General features: G+C 36.5%; 1 protein-coding gene across 1 annotated transcript in view; it reads left to right on the forward strand.

The window, feature by feature from the left end:
• Positions 1-20,236, forward strand: part of MAN1A1 (mannosidase alpha class 1A member 1) — a 150,873-nt gene extending 130,637 nt beyond the window's left edge. Inside the window, exons 9-12 of the mRNA XM_087775918.1 lie at positions 9,120-9,339; positions 10,152-10,324; positions 15,824-15,939; positions 17,320-20,236. Coding sequence (XP_087632044.1) covers positions 9,120-9,339; positions 10,152-10,324; positions 15,824-15,939; positions 17,320-17,446 — 636 coding nt within the window. The 3' untranslated portion in view covers positions 17,447-20,236. The remainder of the gene's footprint in view (positions 1-9,119; positions 9,340-10,151; positions 10,325-15,823; positions 15,940-17,319) is intronic.
• Positions 20,237-20,790: the final 554 nt, after the last annotated feature.

Here is a 20,790-nt window from a genome sequence, read left to right on the forward strand (position 1 = left end):
GTAACTGGCCATAGAATAATCTGTCAGTCTTTGCAAGTATCCAGGACAAGGAGCCATCCCGCTCTTTTCAGTTAACACAGTTGATCTCTGAGACACAATTGAGTAGGTTTAGTAAGAGAATATGATAATTCAGAGCAAAAATGGACCTTCTGGGTTCACTTATGTCTAGTCTAGCAACAGCAGTGTCACAAGCAACTGCATCAAATCCTCCTCCCTTGAATGTGTCCGCCCCCATTTTCTAGGTTGAAGGGCAATTTTGCCACTACTCCTGTGAATAGGTTGTTTCACACTTGATGTCTGATGGTTAGGTACCTTGTCCAAATTTTCCCATTACCTTTGTTTATGGCCATTGCTGCAAGCTTTCTGCATCTTAAATATTTCTTCTCTCTCTCTGGCGCTGCCTTCATCCCCTCCTCAGTGTATTTCTAGACAAGTGGCATATCATATATAGGATCATATTTTACTTTTTTTTTTTTTTTTGGTACACTGCTAACTTTTCAGACTAGCCTTGATACACTCAGTTTGTACTCTGCCAAAGGAAGCTATTTGGTTTTGATTTTGTTGGGGGGGGGGTGTTGGTATATTTAATTGTCAGCATTAAGTAGTGAATATTTTTCAGTGCTGTCAAGATTCCAGCCTGTTAGATAAAACAAATCCAGATAGACTCCTTTTTTCACTGAAATGAGGGAGAGAACAAAGTGTTGTTAGCAAACTGAAAACATGATATTGGCAGATAGGCCCTTTTCATCTCCAGAGTTTCACGAGTGTCTGTTTAACTGTGGTGACAGTCTGGTGGCTGGTCTGTGCTGACTGCAGTTTGCATTAAGTCGCTTGAAGTGGTTTGCTTTGTGATCGTAGTGATCTTAAAAACTGCATAACTGATGTGGACAATGACAGAACTGCAACAACTCAATTAGAATAGTTTGTCGTGCTGGGTAAAGCCAAAAGTGTATTAATGAATTGAACATGCAATACTTGAGCACTTCTTGGCATTGAAGGAAATACATAAATAGGGCAGGCAGGGTGTTACAATAGGAGCCCATCCGCAGAATGAAACAGTTGGTGCAGGGAACCCAGCATTCCCACTGCATACATTGAGGGGGGGGGCGAGGTATTGTCTATAACCTAAATGTGTAAAAATAGAGAAATATGCAGTTTATTTACATATTTTGTCAGCTGTCATGTTTAAAATATTTATCACCCAGCTGCACTGGTGTTCTGCACGTAGCGATAGTATAGCTGTATTATGTAGGAACACAAGATTCATTACGCTTAACAGATGAGAACATCCAGAGGACTCGCTGCTCCGTTTTATTCTCTTCACTATATTGCCCCTCTTGACAGGAGTTTTGAGGCTTTCCACAACTGCTTACAGAAAGCATCAAGACTAAAGACAGGCTTCTGCAGATTTTTAAATCGTTACTGATTTACTTATAACTGCACAGTGTCTATATTTTGGACTATAGAAAGTACTTATTAAAATGTTTGCTTGTTTATGGACTGTCAGGAGAAGCAGCAAGCTGTAACGTTGTTAGAATTCTTAAAGGAGGATTTTAACTTCAGAAAAGTCCTGCAAGATAGATTGTCCCCTTTTTGCTCGTGGCTTTGCTCTTGTTGTCAGAGCAGCCGCGTCCGTACTACTTGTGCTATTTTCCCTTCCTTTTCTGACAGCAAAAAAGCTTATCAGGAGCAATAGATATTTATTCTAGAATATTCAGAAAATACATAATGTAACATTTTGAGAGTCACTTGCTTTGATTCATGCCATGCCATTAATACTGTTTTAAGAATATGAATAAATCTAGCCTTGCGGTAGCAGATAACATTAAGTACATTTAGTGCAAGAACACTGGTGCTCTTAGAGACACTAATACGGAAGAAAAAAAAAGGTAAGTAGATTTTCAGGCAAAAGAAAATTATCAGTTTTCCCCTAGAACTTAATCATCTTTTTAGTGATCAGGTGGACAGGTATCATAGTAGTTAAATGCTTGCCAACATTTGCATTTTAAAAACGCAGGCATCTCCATTATAAGCACTCATATTTCATTTCACATATCACCTTGTCTGTATAACACATCTCAAGTCCAAAAGCAGTAAGTGCCTTATTGCTTTCAAAATGTTTCTTACGTATTGTGTTTAAACAAATGAAAGTTCTTCCGTGTTCAGTTTTCAGTTTTGATTTTTAAAGCACAGTTTAGTAAGCAGTGAGGACCTCAGGAGAAGAAGATGCTACTTTTCTTTGGCAGAAGTATTTAAATAAATTGTAACAGGGGCTTGAACTTCCTATTCCATCCTAGTTTTTCTGACTGCATGCTTTCACGTGATTCATGCATCTTGTAATACGTATTTAAAAGCTGTATGAACGATATTTAAGAAAACAGAACCAACTACTAAATATAAAGTTTAAAAAAAAAAGGCACAATATTTTTCTGCCATCTCCAAAACAGCAGTAATAATGGAACAATGCAAATATTAAACTTTTCATAATAAAATAATTGGAATTTTAAATAAAAGATAAATTTGATGAATTATGAAGATTGCTGAAGGAAAGTATCTATTACATTAGATCAACTCAACAGAGAAAACATGAGGGAAGCAACTTAAAGTCAAGAAAACAGGCAATTGACTTACAAACTCACAGTCTGCAAAACCACAGTAACCCTGACCTGCCTGCTGTGTGCTGTTTCAAAGCAATAAAATGTATTGGTGCAAGCCATAAACATTAAAATAAATAAGCAAGCAATTGACATTATACATCTTTGAATTATTGGAAATATCATGTGGTAGAATTCTTTTTCATACTCATTGTTGCTTCAAATCGTCAAAATACTGTTTATGAAGAAGATTCCTAGGGGAAGAAAAATATATTAAAAGTTTGGACTGAGATAACTTATAGTACTTTGTTGTAAAGAACCCTGAAGAGTTGTAATTATCCCCAAAACAAACATTGTAAACCCTGGACATTTAGAACTAGGATCATATTTTTGAAGTTTCAAATTTATTAAGGTATGAAAATATGTAACTATGACTTGCAAGACAGTTTTATCTCCACCAGCTACAGTGACGTCTTGAGGTGGGAAATGAAACCCCTGGTTTTTGTTGTTAAAACAGCAGTAGTCATTGAAATTCATTCATCATATTTAAAGCATTATTGTAGAAGGAGAGGTAAAACGGCTAAGTGCTAGAGGAAGCAGAACTGCAGTTTTACATTGCATTTTGAGGTTTGCAGTTTGTTATCCCTGCTCCTTTAGCAGAACTAACTTTTTTGTGGCATATGTTTATTTTGAATTGGGCGACTTTGAGGTGCAGAATATTTTTCCTTACATCTTACAGCTTACATCTGTGCTCTGTAGGCATCTCTGTTAATATTTTTATTACCTGTCAGCATAATCAACCAAAAGAATACCCCCTATTAAAAATAAGCTTGTTGATTGGGTTTTTTTACTCATTTGAACAGTGAGATGACTTCAGCTCTGTATCCTGCGTTTCTCTATAAGCAATCCAGTTCAATGTCCTAAACAACTGAAAGGGTGAATGAAGGACTTCCCAATCACAAAATCAGGTCAGGGATTGAGGGAGGGGGGTGGTGAAGACAGCATTTAAGTTGTGTGAAAACCTTAAAGGAATGAAGAACGAAATGAAGGAAAATGGTTATTAATTAGGAGGGTCCAGTTCTCCTTAATTTTGCAAGGGTAAGGGCTGGTAGTATAATGTAAAGGTTCAGGAACAGGCTGATAAGCAGAGAACACAAAACGTATCGCCTTAAGAAAGGGGGCAGGAGGGGGGGAAATCAGGTTGGGAAAAATTGAAGAGTTTCTCCTTTGTGCTGTCAATAACCAAGATTACACACCCATGCAACGTGCAATCCTGTAACCTAAACAATCCGTAATGTCTCATTCACTGCAGTTCTTCCAATGTGACAGATAGGCGAGGGCATCATTGTAACATGTGAACTCGTAAGAATAATGCCAGGAGTAATACAAGGTGCACTTGAGTCACAATTCAAACCGTAAAAGGGACTGTTAGTGTTTCTAATTGAGTGCTCAAGCATTTTTACAGTTGTTGTATAGAAGGAATAATTTCCCACAAGATGGGAAAAAAAGTAATTTAGCTAAAGGCTTTATTGCAGTGAGGACTGTAAGCAGAGCCTTACATAAAAGCACAAAAAAAAAATTGCCAGGAACTGCATCAGCCATAAAAGTCAGCCTGTCTGTAAGAGCTTGCAGGTACATTATAAACCGTATGGCATATCAGCTTTACATGTAGTACATTTATTTTTTTAAATATCTGGCAAATGTTGTTTATTTTCCTTTACTTTCCCTTCCTCCCTCTACTTTTTTGTCCGCTACGGTCTAAAGTCAGGTTGTCTCAAAAAAAATTTTTTTTTTTTTTGGTCACTCCCAGGTAGCGTCTGCTATTGCTCCCTTTGGGAACATACATTTGCAGCCACTTTTTCTTTGCAGCCTTTTATGTTGCACAGTCTCTCTGCTTTACCTTGATGGAAGGAAAGAAATTACTATTTGAATTGCAGAAATATATTCTGGAAAACAGTAACATGCAATTTCCATTTACTTAAAAGAAAAACTGTACCAGCTCCAAACAATTCTCCATCAATAATGTATTTTCAGCTAATCAAAGACCACATTCTTCTGGGTTTTCTGACTCTTTGCAGATGTTGTATATTGGTTTATACCGAGAATATTCATTATAGTAAAATGAAATCATAATCTCAGTAGTGATAAATATGACACCACCTGATCTGCAAGTAGAGCAGGAAGGAATTATTCGTAGGTGGGGACCAACTTGTAATAGAGCTGCAATTCAAATAAATGTGTCCCTTTTTTAAGTGTGTAGATAATTATATCAAAATAAAAGTAAATTGATTTCAAGTAGGAAATTCAAAATTAATTCTACCGAACAGAGCTGTTCACTTGGGTGGATCGTTGTCATCATGCTACCTATTCTCCTTTTGTAACAACTTGTTTTAGTAACTTGAGTTCCCTGCCAGAGCTGCGCCCACAGCGCTGCAGATAGCAAGTAGCATTTCACTCTGGGATTGTAACCCTACCTTCCCGTCCGACTGCTCAAGTTCGGAGACCCTTATTATATCTTCATTCAAACTGACAGTATTTCTTCCTCATCCTAGTACTTTCTCAACTTTGTGTTCAAGTTTTTTTATACTTAAAACAATTGCCCATGTATTCCAGCTAGTGATTTAGTCCTGCTCTGGCCCTCGAGCTTATTTAAAAAATGAATGTCTTTCAGAAAGTTCAGCCCAGCCCGATAGCACTTACAACCTTTGTGAAACTCACTGAAAAGTATTTTGCTGTGCTCCTCACAGAAGTACATACCATTATATTATAACCAAAAACATATTAAAAATGTGAATAGCAGTTTTGTGAATTTCCAGTAGATGGATGGTAGATGGCACTTTGGCAGTTTGGGTATATAGATTCAGAATCGATAATTGAAAGAGTACTGATTTTTGTTTACTTTGAAAATATTTTATTATATTTTATTATACTAATGCATTATACAAACATTATACATTCCAGAAGTAGTGCTATAACAATATTTGGAAGTAAATTCTGAAACTAAACTATAGTTAAGTTGGACTTGTGGGGAAAAGGAAGGTTTTACCATGTCTTAATGCTGCAAATGCTGTTATTGATAGAGGAGTTCAAAATTTCAATGAATACATTCATCAGTAGTTGGGGAGGTTTCTTTTGTATGTTGTACTCATGCAGGTTATACATTTTTTTAAGATCAAAAGCGTTTACATTTTTGAGGCTTTCTAAATATACTGATTTTTTATAATGACTTTTTTTTTTATGTTGAGTTCCTGAAACAACTGGAACACACCTAACAAATTCATTATAATCTGACACTTGAATGCCATGCTGGAATTATTCCGAACTTCATGCAACTTTGATACTGCGAATTCGGTAGCAACCCTTTGGTGAATGTTGTTTCAGGGCAAGTGGCGAGTCTCTCTATTCTCAGTCAGAGGGTAGACGAATAGTGATGAGAGAAGGGAAACCTATTTCTGACAACAACAGTTTGTCCAGCTCAGACGGAAAATGGCCCATGAAGAAACTTCTGCGATTTAGTTGAAGCTTTTGACAGTCCCACTGTAAGCTCCCTGGCAGTGGTTTTGTGAGCTCTGCTGGTGCACCACCCGGTGCCACAAAAAGAGCTACCAGCCCTCTGGGAAGAGATGCTCCTCTGCTTTTCATGCTTTACGAAAGCTGTTCGGTTGAGGTCAGTTTGCTTAAATCATGTAGCTTCTACAAACTATTACTTCATAAGCATTTAATGTCAAATGAAGTTTAGGCTTTACCAAGTTACAGTATTTGTTTTCCTGTCTTCCATAATAAGAGTTTGTTGAGTGCTGATGGACTTGCAAGTCTGGGACACTTGGGCTTATGGCTTCTGAAGGTTATTTGTACATATCGAAGGTTATTTGGATTTCGTGTCTAGGTAGAAATGATTAGTTACCTAGCATGCCATTAATAAAGGTATATACATCGATATAGGTATTACTAGCATTCAGGGATCCATGATTGTACAAAATATGACAAGGCAATTTGAGAGTCTGTAATATATCAAATAATTATCTAATAAAAATAGCTTTAAATAAGATGCTTACATATTAAAAATAACTTTTAATAGGCATATGTACTAGTTCTTAATAGGACTTATTTATAAAACCAAGATGATTTGCTTTACTAAACATGAATAATTAATTTGGATATATATTTTTATTTTTTTACATTCTTAGCATCAATTAACATCAATTTGTTAGTTTCTTAACACCAGTTTGTTAGAATAATTTTAAAATTTCCCAAGTGGAAGTCATCCTTTTTCAGCCTGAACTTTAATCTTGAGCCAAAAGAGGGGGAAAAAACTCTGAAAGACTAATTGGTATCGCAAAATCCATTTTCATGCTACAAGAATCAACTCTGATCTAGTTACTATAGTTCTGAAGGTGCATGATTACTGTTATTTCTGTCAGGTACAGTAATACTTCATTCTGTCTTTCATTACTTCTTTACTAAAAAAATTACAATATAGGTAAATTAGTCATCAATCTATTTTTATATTTGTTTGTTTTTTAAATAAATTCTGACTCAACAGCTAAGTGATCAGTAGAGTTATCAACTATTGCCAGAATTGTTGATTTGGTGAGATGGGGATACCATGCTGAAAGGTTTAATGGAATAGCATTAAATTAAAAGTTTTTCATTTCTGCGCTTGGTTTTAGATAGCTTATTTTTTAGAGTGCCTAAGTAGTCCGAGAGCTATTTCCCACAAAATTGTTGTGTGTTTTAACAATAAGGCATCTTATTACAAAATATAAACCGTTCAATAAAAATGTGACCAGAACTCTGAAAGATTCTGGAATTTTTCCAATTATTTCTATCTTCTCATAAATTTTGCCTCTTTATGCATTAATCCATTTTGTAGCAGGTTCTTTGAACTCTGTTCTGTCAATTCTTTAATTATAAATTCAAATATTTTATACCCAAATGAGCACAAAAGGCATGTTTTAAAGAACATTATTTTTTAAAAAAGTACCTAGATATTCCTCTACTAGTTTCCCAGTCTGACAGAAAAGCTTTTTTATATGCACTTGGAATACCCGACCACCAATTAGCTTGAGTCCAACTCGGCCTCTGTAATTCTTTCATCCAAACCACAGACCCCACTGGATGCTTAAGGAAACTGTTGTCCCACCTTTCCCCTTTTATATTTAATTCCTCTTTTTATAGGTTAAATTATGCAGGATTTGTTGAAAGTACAGGAATCTTCATTATTTACTGCTGCTTTAAAATTTAGGTATGCTTTTCAGTAGGTACTAATGCTAAAAACATACAATCAAGGAGGAAAGAAAGGGATGGAGGAGTTTCCTGAGCCAGTAATGGGTCTGGAGGTGGGCAGAAAACATCCTTACTAAGTGCTTTGCACTAATATTGGTGGAAAACAAAATGTAGTTTTCAATGTGACATTCTTGGCACAAAAAACCTACTTAGTAAGTAAAACTTGTACAATTATTCTGCTGATGCTTCTAGTTTAGAAAAGATTTTTCATGCTTATAAAACCAACCATTACAGATGTTTAAATGGGAAGAAATAACGACAATCAATACCCTCTCTTTATAACACTTTTTTTTAATCCTGGCTTTTTTGTTAATAGTTCTCTGTGCTGATATTTTATTCATGTTTTTTCTCTTGTATAATGCATGTTGAGTACTGTTTCTGGATCTTATGATTTCAATAGAATAAGCGAGAGTACTGCTGGATAACTCAACATATGGTAGTGTTGTTCGTCTCCTCTCCATTACCCTTTAAAGAGTAATAGCTTGCTTTCTGTGTGGGCTTCTAATTAATGTGCTCTTCTGCATCTCCTCTGTTCTTTTAATTCTGTTCTTCTCATAAGAGAAGGTTGTTTTCCTGGATTTTGTAGTCAGTGACCGTACATTGCTAACGGCACCAACTTCAATTCTCTCTAGGAGATTTGTATTTTTTTATTCTGTTTAGGTTTTTTTCCAGACCCTATTCTTGATTGATAACTACAGAGGAATTCAGTCTGGGGGGAAAACTCATTGGACTTTGGGAATGCCATATAGACTCAGAGGCCTAACATCAATTCAGTGCACTCACCGAGTCAGGTGTTTTGAATAGGAGCTATGTCTGCATATAACTGATGTGAAATTATACGAATAATCACATCCTTTAAGTCAGAATTACAATGGGAAGTATGGAAGCTGAAGTGATGGCTAATCACCATTAAAAGTGAAATTACCTGAAATTGCTCAAAGTAGAAAGGCAAAGAAATAAAGAATTTTAAAATTGAATTGTATTTTTTAGGTCTTTCCAATATTTTAATAAAATGTACTGCATAAATTGCTCAAAGTTGTGGCAAAATTAATCATCGTTACTGAGGTATGCTAATCTGTGTTGGTTTGGCTGCACTTTGAGGTTATGCTAGCTCATATTACCCATTTTACTTTATAAGCAAAGGCAATATGGAGAAAAACTAACCAACATACAAGACAACTTTGTCCTTCATACTTTACCAAATGGTACCAAAGCGATTGAAATCATGTCCTTTTGCAGGCCATAGAGACCCACCTCATTCGCAAATCAAGCGGGGGGCTGACGTACATCGCTGAGTGGAAGGGTGGACTGCTTGAACACAAGATGGGACATCTCACTTGTTTTGCTGGAGGCATGTTTGCCCTCGGTGCAGACGGAGCACCTAATGACAAGACGGGCCATCACATCGAGCTTGGTGCTGAAATTGCTAGGACTTGCCACGAATCCTATGATCGTACAAGTAAGTACTGTATTGCAAAATTTAGTTTCACAGTTTGACTTTGTGAAGGCAGCCATCAGTATTTTTGCGCAATGCTGAATGAAATTTGTATGATGGTGAGAACTCTTCATCCTTTCTGAGCAAATGCTGCTTTGCTCTAAGAGTAACTTTAAGAATGGCTGCTCTGTTTCATAAATAATTTCTGTGCACCTGAATCATATCTACTCACTCTAGTAATTAACATGACAGCTTTTTTTTCACTTTGCCAATTTCTGTATAGCCAAATACAAATACGAGAGGGAGCCTGTTCACTTATGCATCAATATAGCTATTAATCATGTTTTATGCACAAAAAATTATTTTATTCTCAGTTCTGTTGGTACAATGCTGCAAACAATAGAATTGCACAAAGAAAGTGGATTTCTGTGCAGGAAATTTCTTCGGATTCTTTCATCTTCTTACAAAAATAACCCTGTCAGTCTTTCAGGTCCCAGAGTGTATTTTCCAGTTTGATATAGAAAAGTAAATATCCTTGTCTTTTAAGCAAAATTTCACATGTTGCTAGTTATATGAAGTCTTCCAGAATGCAAATGTTAGCATCGCTATTCAAACTGGAACTGCTGTTTAAGGCATTGATGAAGAACAGCTCTCTCCTACTCTGAATTATTTACAAAATATTAAAACCAGGAGGTGCTGCAGTATCTTTCAGAAATGACACACCTTTTGGGTAACCTGGCTTTGTGCCACCTGAAAGGATAGTTGATTTGGTAGGTTACATGATGTGAAACCTTTTTTAATGGCTTTATTTTAGCATGTGTTTTTATATTGGCTAGGCATGAAACTGGGACCAGAAGCCTTCAGATTTGATGGTGGTGTCGAAGCCATTGCTACAAGGCAAAATGAAAAATACTACATCCTACGACCAGAAGTCATAGAGACCTACATGTACATGTGGCGGCTCACTCATGACCCAAAGTACAGGCAGTGGGGATGGGAAGCTGTAGAGGTAATGGACTTTTTTCTTATTAAATCCTAATATCTTGTTAAGTGAGCTATGGAATGATATCTGGATATTGTTTAGCAGTTGGAGAGTAAATATTTATTTTAAATTGGTAATATCAACTCAAATTTCCAGAGATTCATTTACTAAATAGATGAACTAAGATAATTTTGACAAAACCAAATACTGCTGGTATTGTATATTAGAAAAATACCTTGTGATTTCTCCTTCTTAAATACTTCTCAGATCAGGGTCATATTTGGATGTACTGCTCAAGATGTTGAGTATTGCATGTGAATGGAAAGTGCAAATGTGTGTCAAATTTGAGCCTTGGATATGGAAATAAGTTTTATGAAGTATATTTTCAACAGTAATTGTATGAAGGTGATTTCAATTAAGGTGAAGGCCAAGATGAAGTACTAGACAGTACCAAACATTTAAAAAATGGGTCACTTACTTTCAAAAAGCGTAAGTCATCTGGACTGAACTCCATTAATGATAACAATCTCTTCTAGATTTAAATTTCTGTGTCCCACTAGCCTTTGAGCTTCAACCAGTCATGCTGAACCTAGCTATTTGTGTTTGTCTAGCACAAGACTTCCAAGAGGGCAGCTAGTCTATGCGGCAAAAATTGGCTTGCCATATCCATTGTTTCCCTTATTTCAGCAGTTAATCACTCTTACTGTTAGAAATTAGAGCCTTTGGATTTACCATGTTTCATCCTCCAGGTACGGGTCCTTATTACACTTCTAGAGTTCACTTATTTTCTTCTCAAATTGATGTTGCCCTTGCTAAGGTATCTGCCTTTCACTCTTACTTTGGAATTTCTAAGCAGGCTGAGATCTTATAGGAGATACAGGAAGCTGAAGAACATTATTTTTGTGGCCCTGTATACTTAAGAAAAATTAAAAAAAAAAAAAAAAGAAAACAAGACAAAACTCTGTGTGGTATTTCGTTCACAGTGACCTCTCCTTTGCAGAGTTATTGCTTTCCAGGATTTCAAAAATGTCCTGTTTGTCAGTTTGCCCAACACCTCTTGTTTCTAGGATTGTATGATGATCACTTTCTTGGATGGGCCTACACCGCTAGTTGTAGAAGGTTGCTCTATCCTAAGGGAAGAACATGTGGGCTTGTGTCGTGCAATTTCTTATCCCCAAGGGACCCTACTAGAGAGCTGTTACTGGGTTATGACTCCATATACCTGGCTGTGACATGACATGCGCCAGTTATCTGGCTCCCTCAACAGCAACCAAGATCTGTAATTGTATTCAGTATTCACTGTGTGAGATACTGAACATATCTCAACTGTTGTGCAAATGTTGTTGAGTGTTGTGAAAAAAAGAGCATTTCAAGTTTCATAATTAGATATTCTTGAAGAATGAAATTTATTGTAAAATCTGCTTTTCATAAAAGAATAGCTGCTAGCATTAACTATACTTCTACCCTCTAACTCCTCTTTCTTTGAATATTCACAGCAATTCCATATCTGCAGTCAACACTCTATTCAGCTAGGTAGACTGTAGTTATTTAGGCCATTTTATTTGCCTCCCTCAGGCTTTGGCTCTATTGACCCTGAAACAATATGCTTCTGAGTTAATGATTCCAAAGCAATTTTTTTTTTAAACCTCTAATTTAGAGTGCTGTTCCCTTACTTTCTTCTTCGTTAACACCACCCATAGGCATACATTTTACTACTGCAATCTTCCCAGGCAGATTATAATTGGAATATTTACTATGGCTGTTTATGGAAGTCATCCCACCAGGCTTCAGCAATGCCAAGTGTCCCTTCTCCAGGAGATGTTTTTCCTGACTCATTGTTGCTGCCCACACTGATAACATTGTTACAAACAATTGAAATGTTTTCCTTATTATTATTCTTTACCCTGTTGGTTCAGATTGTTTGTGTTTATTTCAAGTTTGTACACTCGTTTACCTTCTTAGCGCTCCCCATGTGTTCCTTGTTTAACATTCTTGTGGCTACTCTCATCTGGCTCTAACATAGTGGATTAGAGCCCATGTGTGGGAGATGCAGCTGGTCCCATTCTGTACAGGCCCATCTTCCACTCTCCTAATGTGCAGTTGCATGTTTCACAAAAACAAAGCTTACAGCTTCTCAGAAGTTATACAGTCAGTTGTAGGTTTCAAATAATTTTTTTTCTTTTTTTTTCTCTTCTTCCCTGATGCTTATAGCCTGTACAGCTCCACCTGATACTGTATTTTTTTGTTCCAGCACGTGTCAAGATAGCTTACCACAACTATTTCATAAATTCTTCTCCCTCTCGCTCCAGAGAACACATCACTCCTCCCTTTTGTTCTTGAGGAAGTCCCTGACCACTGACTATGGTTGGTTTGATTACCAACACCTGTTGCACAAAGAGGAAGCTGAGATTGAAACAAGAAAAAAGGGGCAACACTCAGACCATTTGTTGTTGCCCAAAAAAGTTGTTCTGCAGGTGTTTATGTCCATTTTCAACTCATGACACTGGCAATAAGAACTCATTAGGTTTGTTTCCCAGTGCCCTTGTAGTAGAAAAGGAGGCTGCTCTATAGGTCATGACTTCTAAACTCTCCAACAAGTCTATTAATTCTTTCTCTAACTTTTGTAGACTAAAAACACGCTCTAGCCTCTCCGTTTTTTCTTTGGAAACTTGCTTTGCTGCTTTAATTTGAGTCCAAGATCATTCTGTATGTACTTCAGCAGTTGCAGAAAATGCAGTTATGACCAACAGCAATATCCAGTGTTACTGAGTCAGAAAGGTTTTATCAGCTTAGCTCTTGAAAGTCTGCCTTTCTGCATTATAAATGCAGCACATATTTTGAATTCACAGCACTTCTTTTGTTTTTTCCCTTTATGATACTTTGAGACTGTCAGCCAGTTTTCACTCCGCTTGATGTTTGCCATTACTCTAGCATAACTGATCTTAGCCACCCTCATTTTCTGAGAGCTACTAATTTAAAATGTGTTTGATTGTGTCTTACCACCCACCACTACCCCACTGTCAATGCAAACATCACTGTACTCTGAAACTGCAGGTACGGGCACAAAAGGCCATTACTGCCAGTTAAAGGAGGGTGACAACCAAGAGCCTTTTTAACGTACTAGCACTGCACATGAATGTCCTGTTCCTTCAGTTAAGTGGAAAGTAGCTTTGAGGGGTAAGATACTTCACATTTGCATCAAGTAGATACCACCAGATGGCTAACATGGAGCAAGTTAACCTCTTAGTTTCCATCATAGCAGTGTGTTGAGGTGCCTGTACAGTATCTCCCTACAATGAACTCATAAAGAAGGCTCTAAGTACATGTTAGAGCACATAAACCCCAAATGCAATTTGCTTTTATTTTACCTCACCCTGTTTAGAACGCAGATGTTTCTTTGAATAATAGCCCTATCCTTCAAGTTCTCCTTCTGCTGTGCCTTGGAAAACATAATCTTGTGTTTGACATTGAAAATCCAGACACAGATTCAGCATTTTGAATTCATTGCAGGTTGAACTAGACAAGAGGGAAGGAGTACCAGCCAGGGCAAATTACTTGTTTAAACTTAAGTGTATTTGTCACTTAGCAAAAGTGTCCAGGAAAATTAAAGAACCTAAAGACACATAAAAAAAGACAAATAGGCCTGTTATATTTTAAAGGATCTCTTCTGGAGAAAAATCCCTTTTAAATATACAATAGGCAGCTTACTCTCCAGTGAAAACTATGGAGAGCCTGACATGCAAGCTAAATATATGCAGATAGCTACAGGGATTCCAGCAAAACCAAGGACATTTAGGATATCTACTTACAGCAAAACACAGATCTTGAACAGCCTTTAGAGCAGGTGGAGGTGATGGATACCTCAATAATTACTAGTGACTTTTAGTCCCATCTGTCATCAGAAAATGCTTATTCTGTCCGTTTGCTTTTTTTAAACGTAGCTTCTGCCTTTTCATAGCTTTTTGCCATATGTGGTTTGAAATGCAGCATCTTTTCCTAAATAAAATCAACACGTCCTGTAATCACTTTAGTGATACTTGTAATAACTTCAGAAATGGAGGAACTAGTTGTCTTCCATCTCTCTGTCAGGGGGTTGATAAAGCTCCAGCTATTTCTGCCTGAACGTTGTTGCTCCAATACCTGTCTCCACAGCAAGCACCATGTTTCAGAGCAGTGTGGTCCTGAGTAAATGTAGTAATCCATCATGCTTACCATCATTGTCATTGTGAGAAGTTATTTAGGGCTGAAGAGTATTTTCTAGATTTGTTTTTGAATAATGAACTGTTTTAAATATAATCATCTCAGATTCTCTTTACTCCTTTATTATACTGCATACTAGAAAGTTATTATAAAACAGAATAAGAAAAATGAAGAGGCTAAGAATACTTTTGACCTTGTTAAATAGGTCAATTATAAAGAAGAAAGATGAATTAATATTTTTAAACAAAGCAGTGATAAGAGAACTAATATTCAAATAAAACACTGGATAGCAGTCTATTTAAAGAAGTTATGGCTCATATATAGGCATATAGGTACCACCTTTCTAATGCAAACACCTGTCTAAAATAAAGAAAAGCAGCAAAACGTATTAAATAGTGTAACTGTATATACCTTCTACACTTCCAGCACCAGGTACATGGTTTTTGCCCTTCTGTATACATCCTTCATCTGATCTTTTTTCTCCTTCAAAATTAGCTGATCATATAGAACATTCCTGTGGGCAGAAACCAAATTATATTTTTAGGTGTAAAATAGGAATCAATCATCTGTTTTACACCTTTTAACTGAGTGCACAGTTTGGAAACTAGTTAGAGAAAAAACACATCTCATTCTTACACCTAAAACATGTTGCGTTAAGTCCAGCCACATACTAGCTTTCCATCTACTCCTGTGTAACAGACAAAGCTTTTTCAGAAAGGTATCAAAGAAAAACAGTACCTACTGCAGAAAAGAAATTCAGTCACAACCCAATATCAGAGGTTTCCCATTGAAAAATTAGATAATTGCAAAGATAAGCCAAACAACTTGCATAGCAAATGGAGAACTGCCTTTCCTTTTTCGAAGCTACTCACAGGACTGGTCTTTATCATGGCATTCACTTTATCATAATAATTTTTAAGCACTAAAATATGACCAAGAAAGGTATACGTGACACGATCTCTGAAGGCTGATAGACAAGCCTGTGAGAGAGAGGCTATTGTTATTCCTATTAAAAAGAAGAAAAAGAAAATACATGAAAGTCCATATGTCTTCACATCCATGTATCTTTCCTTCTGAAAACTGGTTTGTGTTCACTTCTTTTATTAATTTATCATTTTGCTTCTCCTCCTAAATGTAAAATTAGACATGGGTGCCCATGTCTTTTTAAAAAGAGTTTTTTATTTAGAACTTTACCTAGTTTTCACCTCTTTATCAAAAAAATTGTGACAATTTTTTTTGGCTAGTTTTATTGTCAAACAAAGAAAAACTGACAGGTGATTCATTTTGTTAATCCCACTGTCTTTTTTTTTTCCCCCCTCTCTTCAGGCACTGGAAAAACATTGCAGAGTAGATGGTGGCTATTCTGGCATTAGAGATGTTTATAACAATCATGAAAGCCATGATGATGTGCAGCAAAGTTTCTTCCTTTCAGAGACACTCAAGTAAGTTAAGAAAGTTGACTTTCATTAATGTGAAGTAGTTCTCTGGATCATCTTTACAGGTGTATTTGTCATCAATACCCTTGACATTCAAGTAACAAAATCCGACTGAAACAGTAGAACTTTTCTTAGGTGACGGGAAGCCAAATTGACTTTTTTTTTTTTCCTTCTATATTAATAAACTAAATTCTATGACTTCTGGAAATTATCTTTACTTCTGATAAAGGTACCTGATAGTCTTTGTTGAGAAATTATGTCTCCTACCTTTGATAGGATCTAATTATACATGCTAACACTAGTGAAACAAATTGACTAGACAGAGGACTTATCAGACTTGTATTGCATACTTTTCATTTTAAAACTACAGAAAAAGAAAAAAAAAAAAAGGTGAACTTGCATGGTAAGCTTGCATGGCCTGTTAAAAGGAAAAACAAAAGCTTTCCTTATCTATCAGCGTCTCTAAGTTTTTAATGAAATAAGGGAAGTTTTGTCTTGGTATCTTCACTTTTTTCTTTTTTTTTCTCCTGTGGAAGAAAAAGTTGCAAAGACCAGAAAGAAGCACTCATGCCATTTCAACAGAAAGTGTAATACTCAAGTAAATGAAATATCGTAAATATGTTTATATACATAGTGGAATTTTTTTGAGGTAGTGCGCTGCCTCTAATACACCTTTTAAATTGGCCTATCAGAATTAGACCAAGAAAAGCCTTCAGGGAAGGATGGTGATTGAGAAGAATAAAATTTCATTTGCTAAGCAGACTTTCATCCCCAAGCAGACTTCAGTAATCATGCTACAGTAGCTACTACCTTCTATCATGACAATAAATAAAATGTTGGATTTGTTTATTGGTTACTGCTGGGTTTAATAGACCCTGTCTTAGTAAATAGCTGCCCAAGCTACTGATCGAGTGCCAGTTTTCTTCTTTAAAAATCCTAAAGCAGAGGTTGTTCTCAGAAGTAAGACAGGATTGGACTACAATATTTTCATTCCTATGCCTTGATATATGTGGACATTCAGAAAGAAAAAAATTACTATGGTTGTATATTATCAAAACAATATGTAATAAAATTACCAAGGAGGAAATGGAAGCAAAGTGAACCGATATTTAACCTTGATAGCCTAAACTTCTTTGTCCTCTATCAGGATAGAGGCGTTCTTTTGGGGGTCTCCAGTTGCTATTGCCCTTGAGTCCAATCTGACTTGAGTAGCCCCAAAGTTTTGTGCTAATCAGTGTGATGCTGGGACTTACTGGTGTTTTGTGTTTGGTCAGCTGTTTCCATCGATACATTCCTCTAGGGAAATCAGGTATTTATGTCTTCCTGAAAACCATTGTAGTTTCACTTCCCTGATGCGGTCACATTTCCTGCTTTTTTTCTTGCCAGGTACTTGTATTTGCTGTTTTCTGAAGATGATCTTCTTCCATTCGAACACTGGGTCTTCAACACAGAGGCTCATCCTCTCCCTGTTCTTCACAAAGACGATGGGAATAAAGAAGAAAACCAGAAATAGATGAAGATTAAGTTATACTTTGTTTCATTCCTTATGTTTCTTTCCAGGACTTGGGCACATGATTTGGTTTTAAATTCCTGAGTTAATTTTTTAAATGAAGTGTTTTGCAGTCTGTTTTCTTTGACAGTAAATATTTATGAATGGACCCCAACTGATTATGATAAAACTTCATTCCTCTTATCCAGCTGAACCACTTCTAAGAAGAGAAATAGGACATCTCTCCAGATCTTGTTAGGCTGCAGTGTCATCTTGGCCCAAAAAAAGCAGAGGGTCTGCATGTTACTTGTTTCCTGTTATGCTTTTAATTTGACTGCAAAATTCTTTTCTCCTCTGTGAGGAGATGTCTGCTTTAAGCTGTAATATTTTGCCATGTTGCAAAAAGCCATATTGAATTAAGTATAAAGAGCTTTTTTTTTTTTTCTGTTCTATGTTAATTTGTTTTGTGTGTCATCCAAGACAAATCTTGTGACTGTGACAGCCTCTTCTTATGCGGGTCTATCATTATTTGGTAAAGTATCTGATGTATTTCATTGTCAATGAAGTCTACATAGGAATATTTTCATCTCATGCAGACACAACTCTGAAACTGCAGTATACATTGAAGTTAGACTAAACTAGTTTCTATGAATTTAGCACATTAGTTAGCAGACCTTAGTTTTTCAGGTTTTGATTAGAATATTGTAACAGAATAAATTGTTTCCTTCCTTTTCTAAGTGGTGTTATTCTCATGTCTTTAGTCAGACCACTATGGAGTAAAATAAGATAGTAATTTCTTATTAAGAAAGGGACTGCAGCAAAACTAATATGGTTCTGAAAAGTAAACTCCTTTAAAGGTATTTAGTAAGATAGCTCACATGTCCAGCATAGCTAATCACAGCTGAGGAAGCACATTTGTTTGTTTAGGCATTACAGAGTACATTTTTTCTACACTGATAGAGGTCTGCAATGTAGGTTTTCTTAGGTAGAAGCCAAGAGCGAAGATAACGGATTACATTTTTATATATAGCAGCTGGAGGCTGACCCATAAACTTGACCCTCTGGAGCCTGTAAAGCCAGCACTGCCTCTCTGCTTCCCCTGCACAGAGAAGATGGCATGTGCCACATAAGCGGCCAAAGCCATTTATGTAGGGGGCAAGGCAAGAGGATCTTCAGCGATGCTGAGCCTGGGCAGCCCAGCGCTGGGAAAATGGATACAAGCGTATGTGCATCTGTCTCAGCTAAAGCCTCCTTATATGGAACTGGCACACTGGCTCAAGACTTTTTGCTTTACTGCTTTTTTATTATTATTTTCTTTTTTAAAATATGGATTCCCTCATGTCACAGTAACAGTTTTCTGAAACTGAACGAGCAAGGATGAAGTCTTGGCTCTCCTCTGTTGAAAAGCAGAACTCCTGCTGATTTTGATACTCCAGAATTTGTATCTTTGGAGGACTGTAACGTTTCATTGTACTTCTTCAGAGATTGTATTTATAAGGGAGTTTTCTCCCCCCCCCCCCCCCCCCCCAGTACCACAGAGAAATTATAGCTATGGAATTAAAAAAAAAAAAAGAAAAAAAATCTCTTCCCTCTTTAACCAAAAAGTAATAAGATAACTAAGACAAAAGTCTTAGTTACCCTTATTGGGTCACCTGCTGCTGCCTACTACGTGGTCGTGCATGTGCTGCTATAGGCCTCCTATCAGTTGTTAAATAACTACAATAGTTCAGACAAAAACAGCCTTTGAGAAATGGGTTTTGTAAGCCTCTTTTTACGTGGTTTTCCTAACCACAGTATGCTTCCCCCAGATGTGTCTAGTGATCTTGCATTTACTTAACAAGCTGAAGAGAAACAGTGGAGAACCAGATAGCTCTTCTCCATGTTTCAAAAAGCAGGCTACAAACACAGAATTCTTGTAGGCATTGGGTCCTGTGTACTCAAATATAAGCGTCATGACTGTTTCCTTGTAATAAAGACATTTAGTATGACTTTTTTTTTTTTAAGTTTGGGAGTTAACGATGATTTGGAAGAGCACAAATCTGATGTGACTGGTATTGGTATTCAGGTTGTATGTACAAACTGCACTATACTGTACTTTTTGTAAACTAATGTAAGTAGACGAGAAGATTGTACAACATGTAGATCTGCCAACTGTAAGAAAAAAAAACCTTTTCATAAACTGAGAATATATTGATTTTTCTTCCTTTTTTTTTTTAAAATAACCCTAAAACACCAAAGCTAGAGCAATCCTTTTGAAACAGTCAGTACTTACCACTGCTTGTTAGATTGCTGAGATAACCTGTGTTTTATTTGCCGTTCACTGATGGCTAGTGATGGTCACTTTGTGTTCCCAGTCATTCATACGAGCAAAAGAAATTGCTGGGGGTTGGGGGGCATTATCTTCGCATAAACACGCTGCCTATACTGTTTCCATTTCTTTGTAGCATAATAATGCATTTAAAGCTGCATATGTTAAGTCCTAAGAGGTAGGTCACTTTAAATGGCACCCACATTGTTTCATGGGGAAAAAAAAAAAAATGTTTTGATTGTTTGTGAGATAAGTATTGCATATGTGTTGGTTGTACACAGATTTTTGCAATGCCCAATGGCTCACTGTTTCTATGGTGACTTCATCTTACACATTATCCATTTCTATCATGCATTTAAATTGGTTTTGATTTGTACATAGTCCATTTAGTCTTTTCATCTTTATATAAACTGAAATTATGGAATACATAATAGATCAAGATGCTTAATTTTTAAGAACTTATATTTGTAAAAATTTCTCTATTGTGAATAAAGTCTTTTAATATATCTGTTCAACTTGTTATAATTTTTCCTAAGCATGTTGCAGAAGTAACTACAGGAACCTGCTGCATGGTCTGGTTTGGCTGCTATACTCAGAATTTTTGGCAGCAGATTGGTTTGATACGGATTAGCACTCGGTGTACTTTTTAAGATACTATTGTTAATTAATGTTAGTCAGTGTATGGAATTGCTACCACAGAAATAAATTCCTAGAAATTTTTGTCAATAAAATTCATCCTAGCAAATGTACTTTGGTAGAAAGCAAGCTTGCTAATGACAAGCGGGAAGCTGGGAAGTCAGAGGTGGCAGGCAGTAAGCACAGTGAAGGTCAGTCACTCCGATTCATGTTCTGCACAATACAAGCAGCCTTCAGCTAAATGCCATTTAGGAGCGAACACCAGAGCAGAGATGGCAAGACTGTCACAGTGCCCAGCGTTACATGATCATGTAATGAAATGCTATCGTTAGTCCGTGCTCCAGGGGAGAGACGAACAGTTGTCATAGGAACTGTAACTACATTTTGTGTCAGTAAGATCTCCCATCTAAATGTTGAAATAACA

The sequence above is a fragment of the Nipponia nippon genome, unplaced genomic scaffold (genome assembly GCF_047370975.1).
Source record: "Nipponia nippon isolate SJK-2023a ecotype South Korea unplaced genomic scaffold, ASM4737097v1 scaffold_4, whole genome shotgun sequence".
Taxonomy (NCBI): Eukaryota; Metazoa; Chordata; class Aves; order Pelecaniformes; family Threskiornithidae; genus Nipponia; species Nipponia nippon.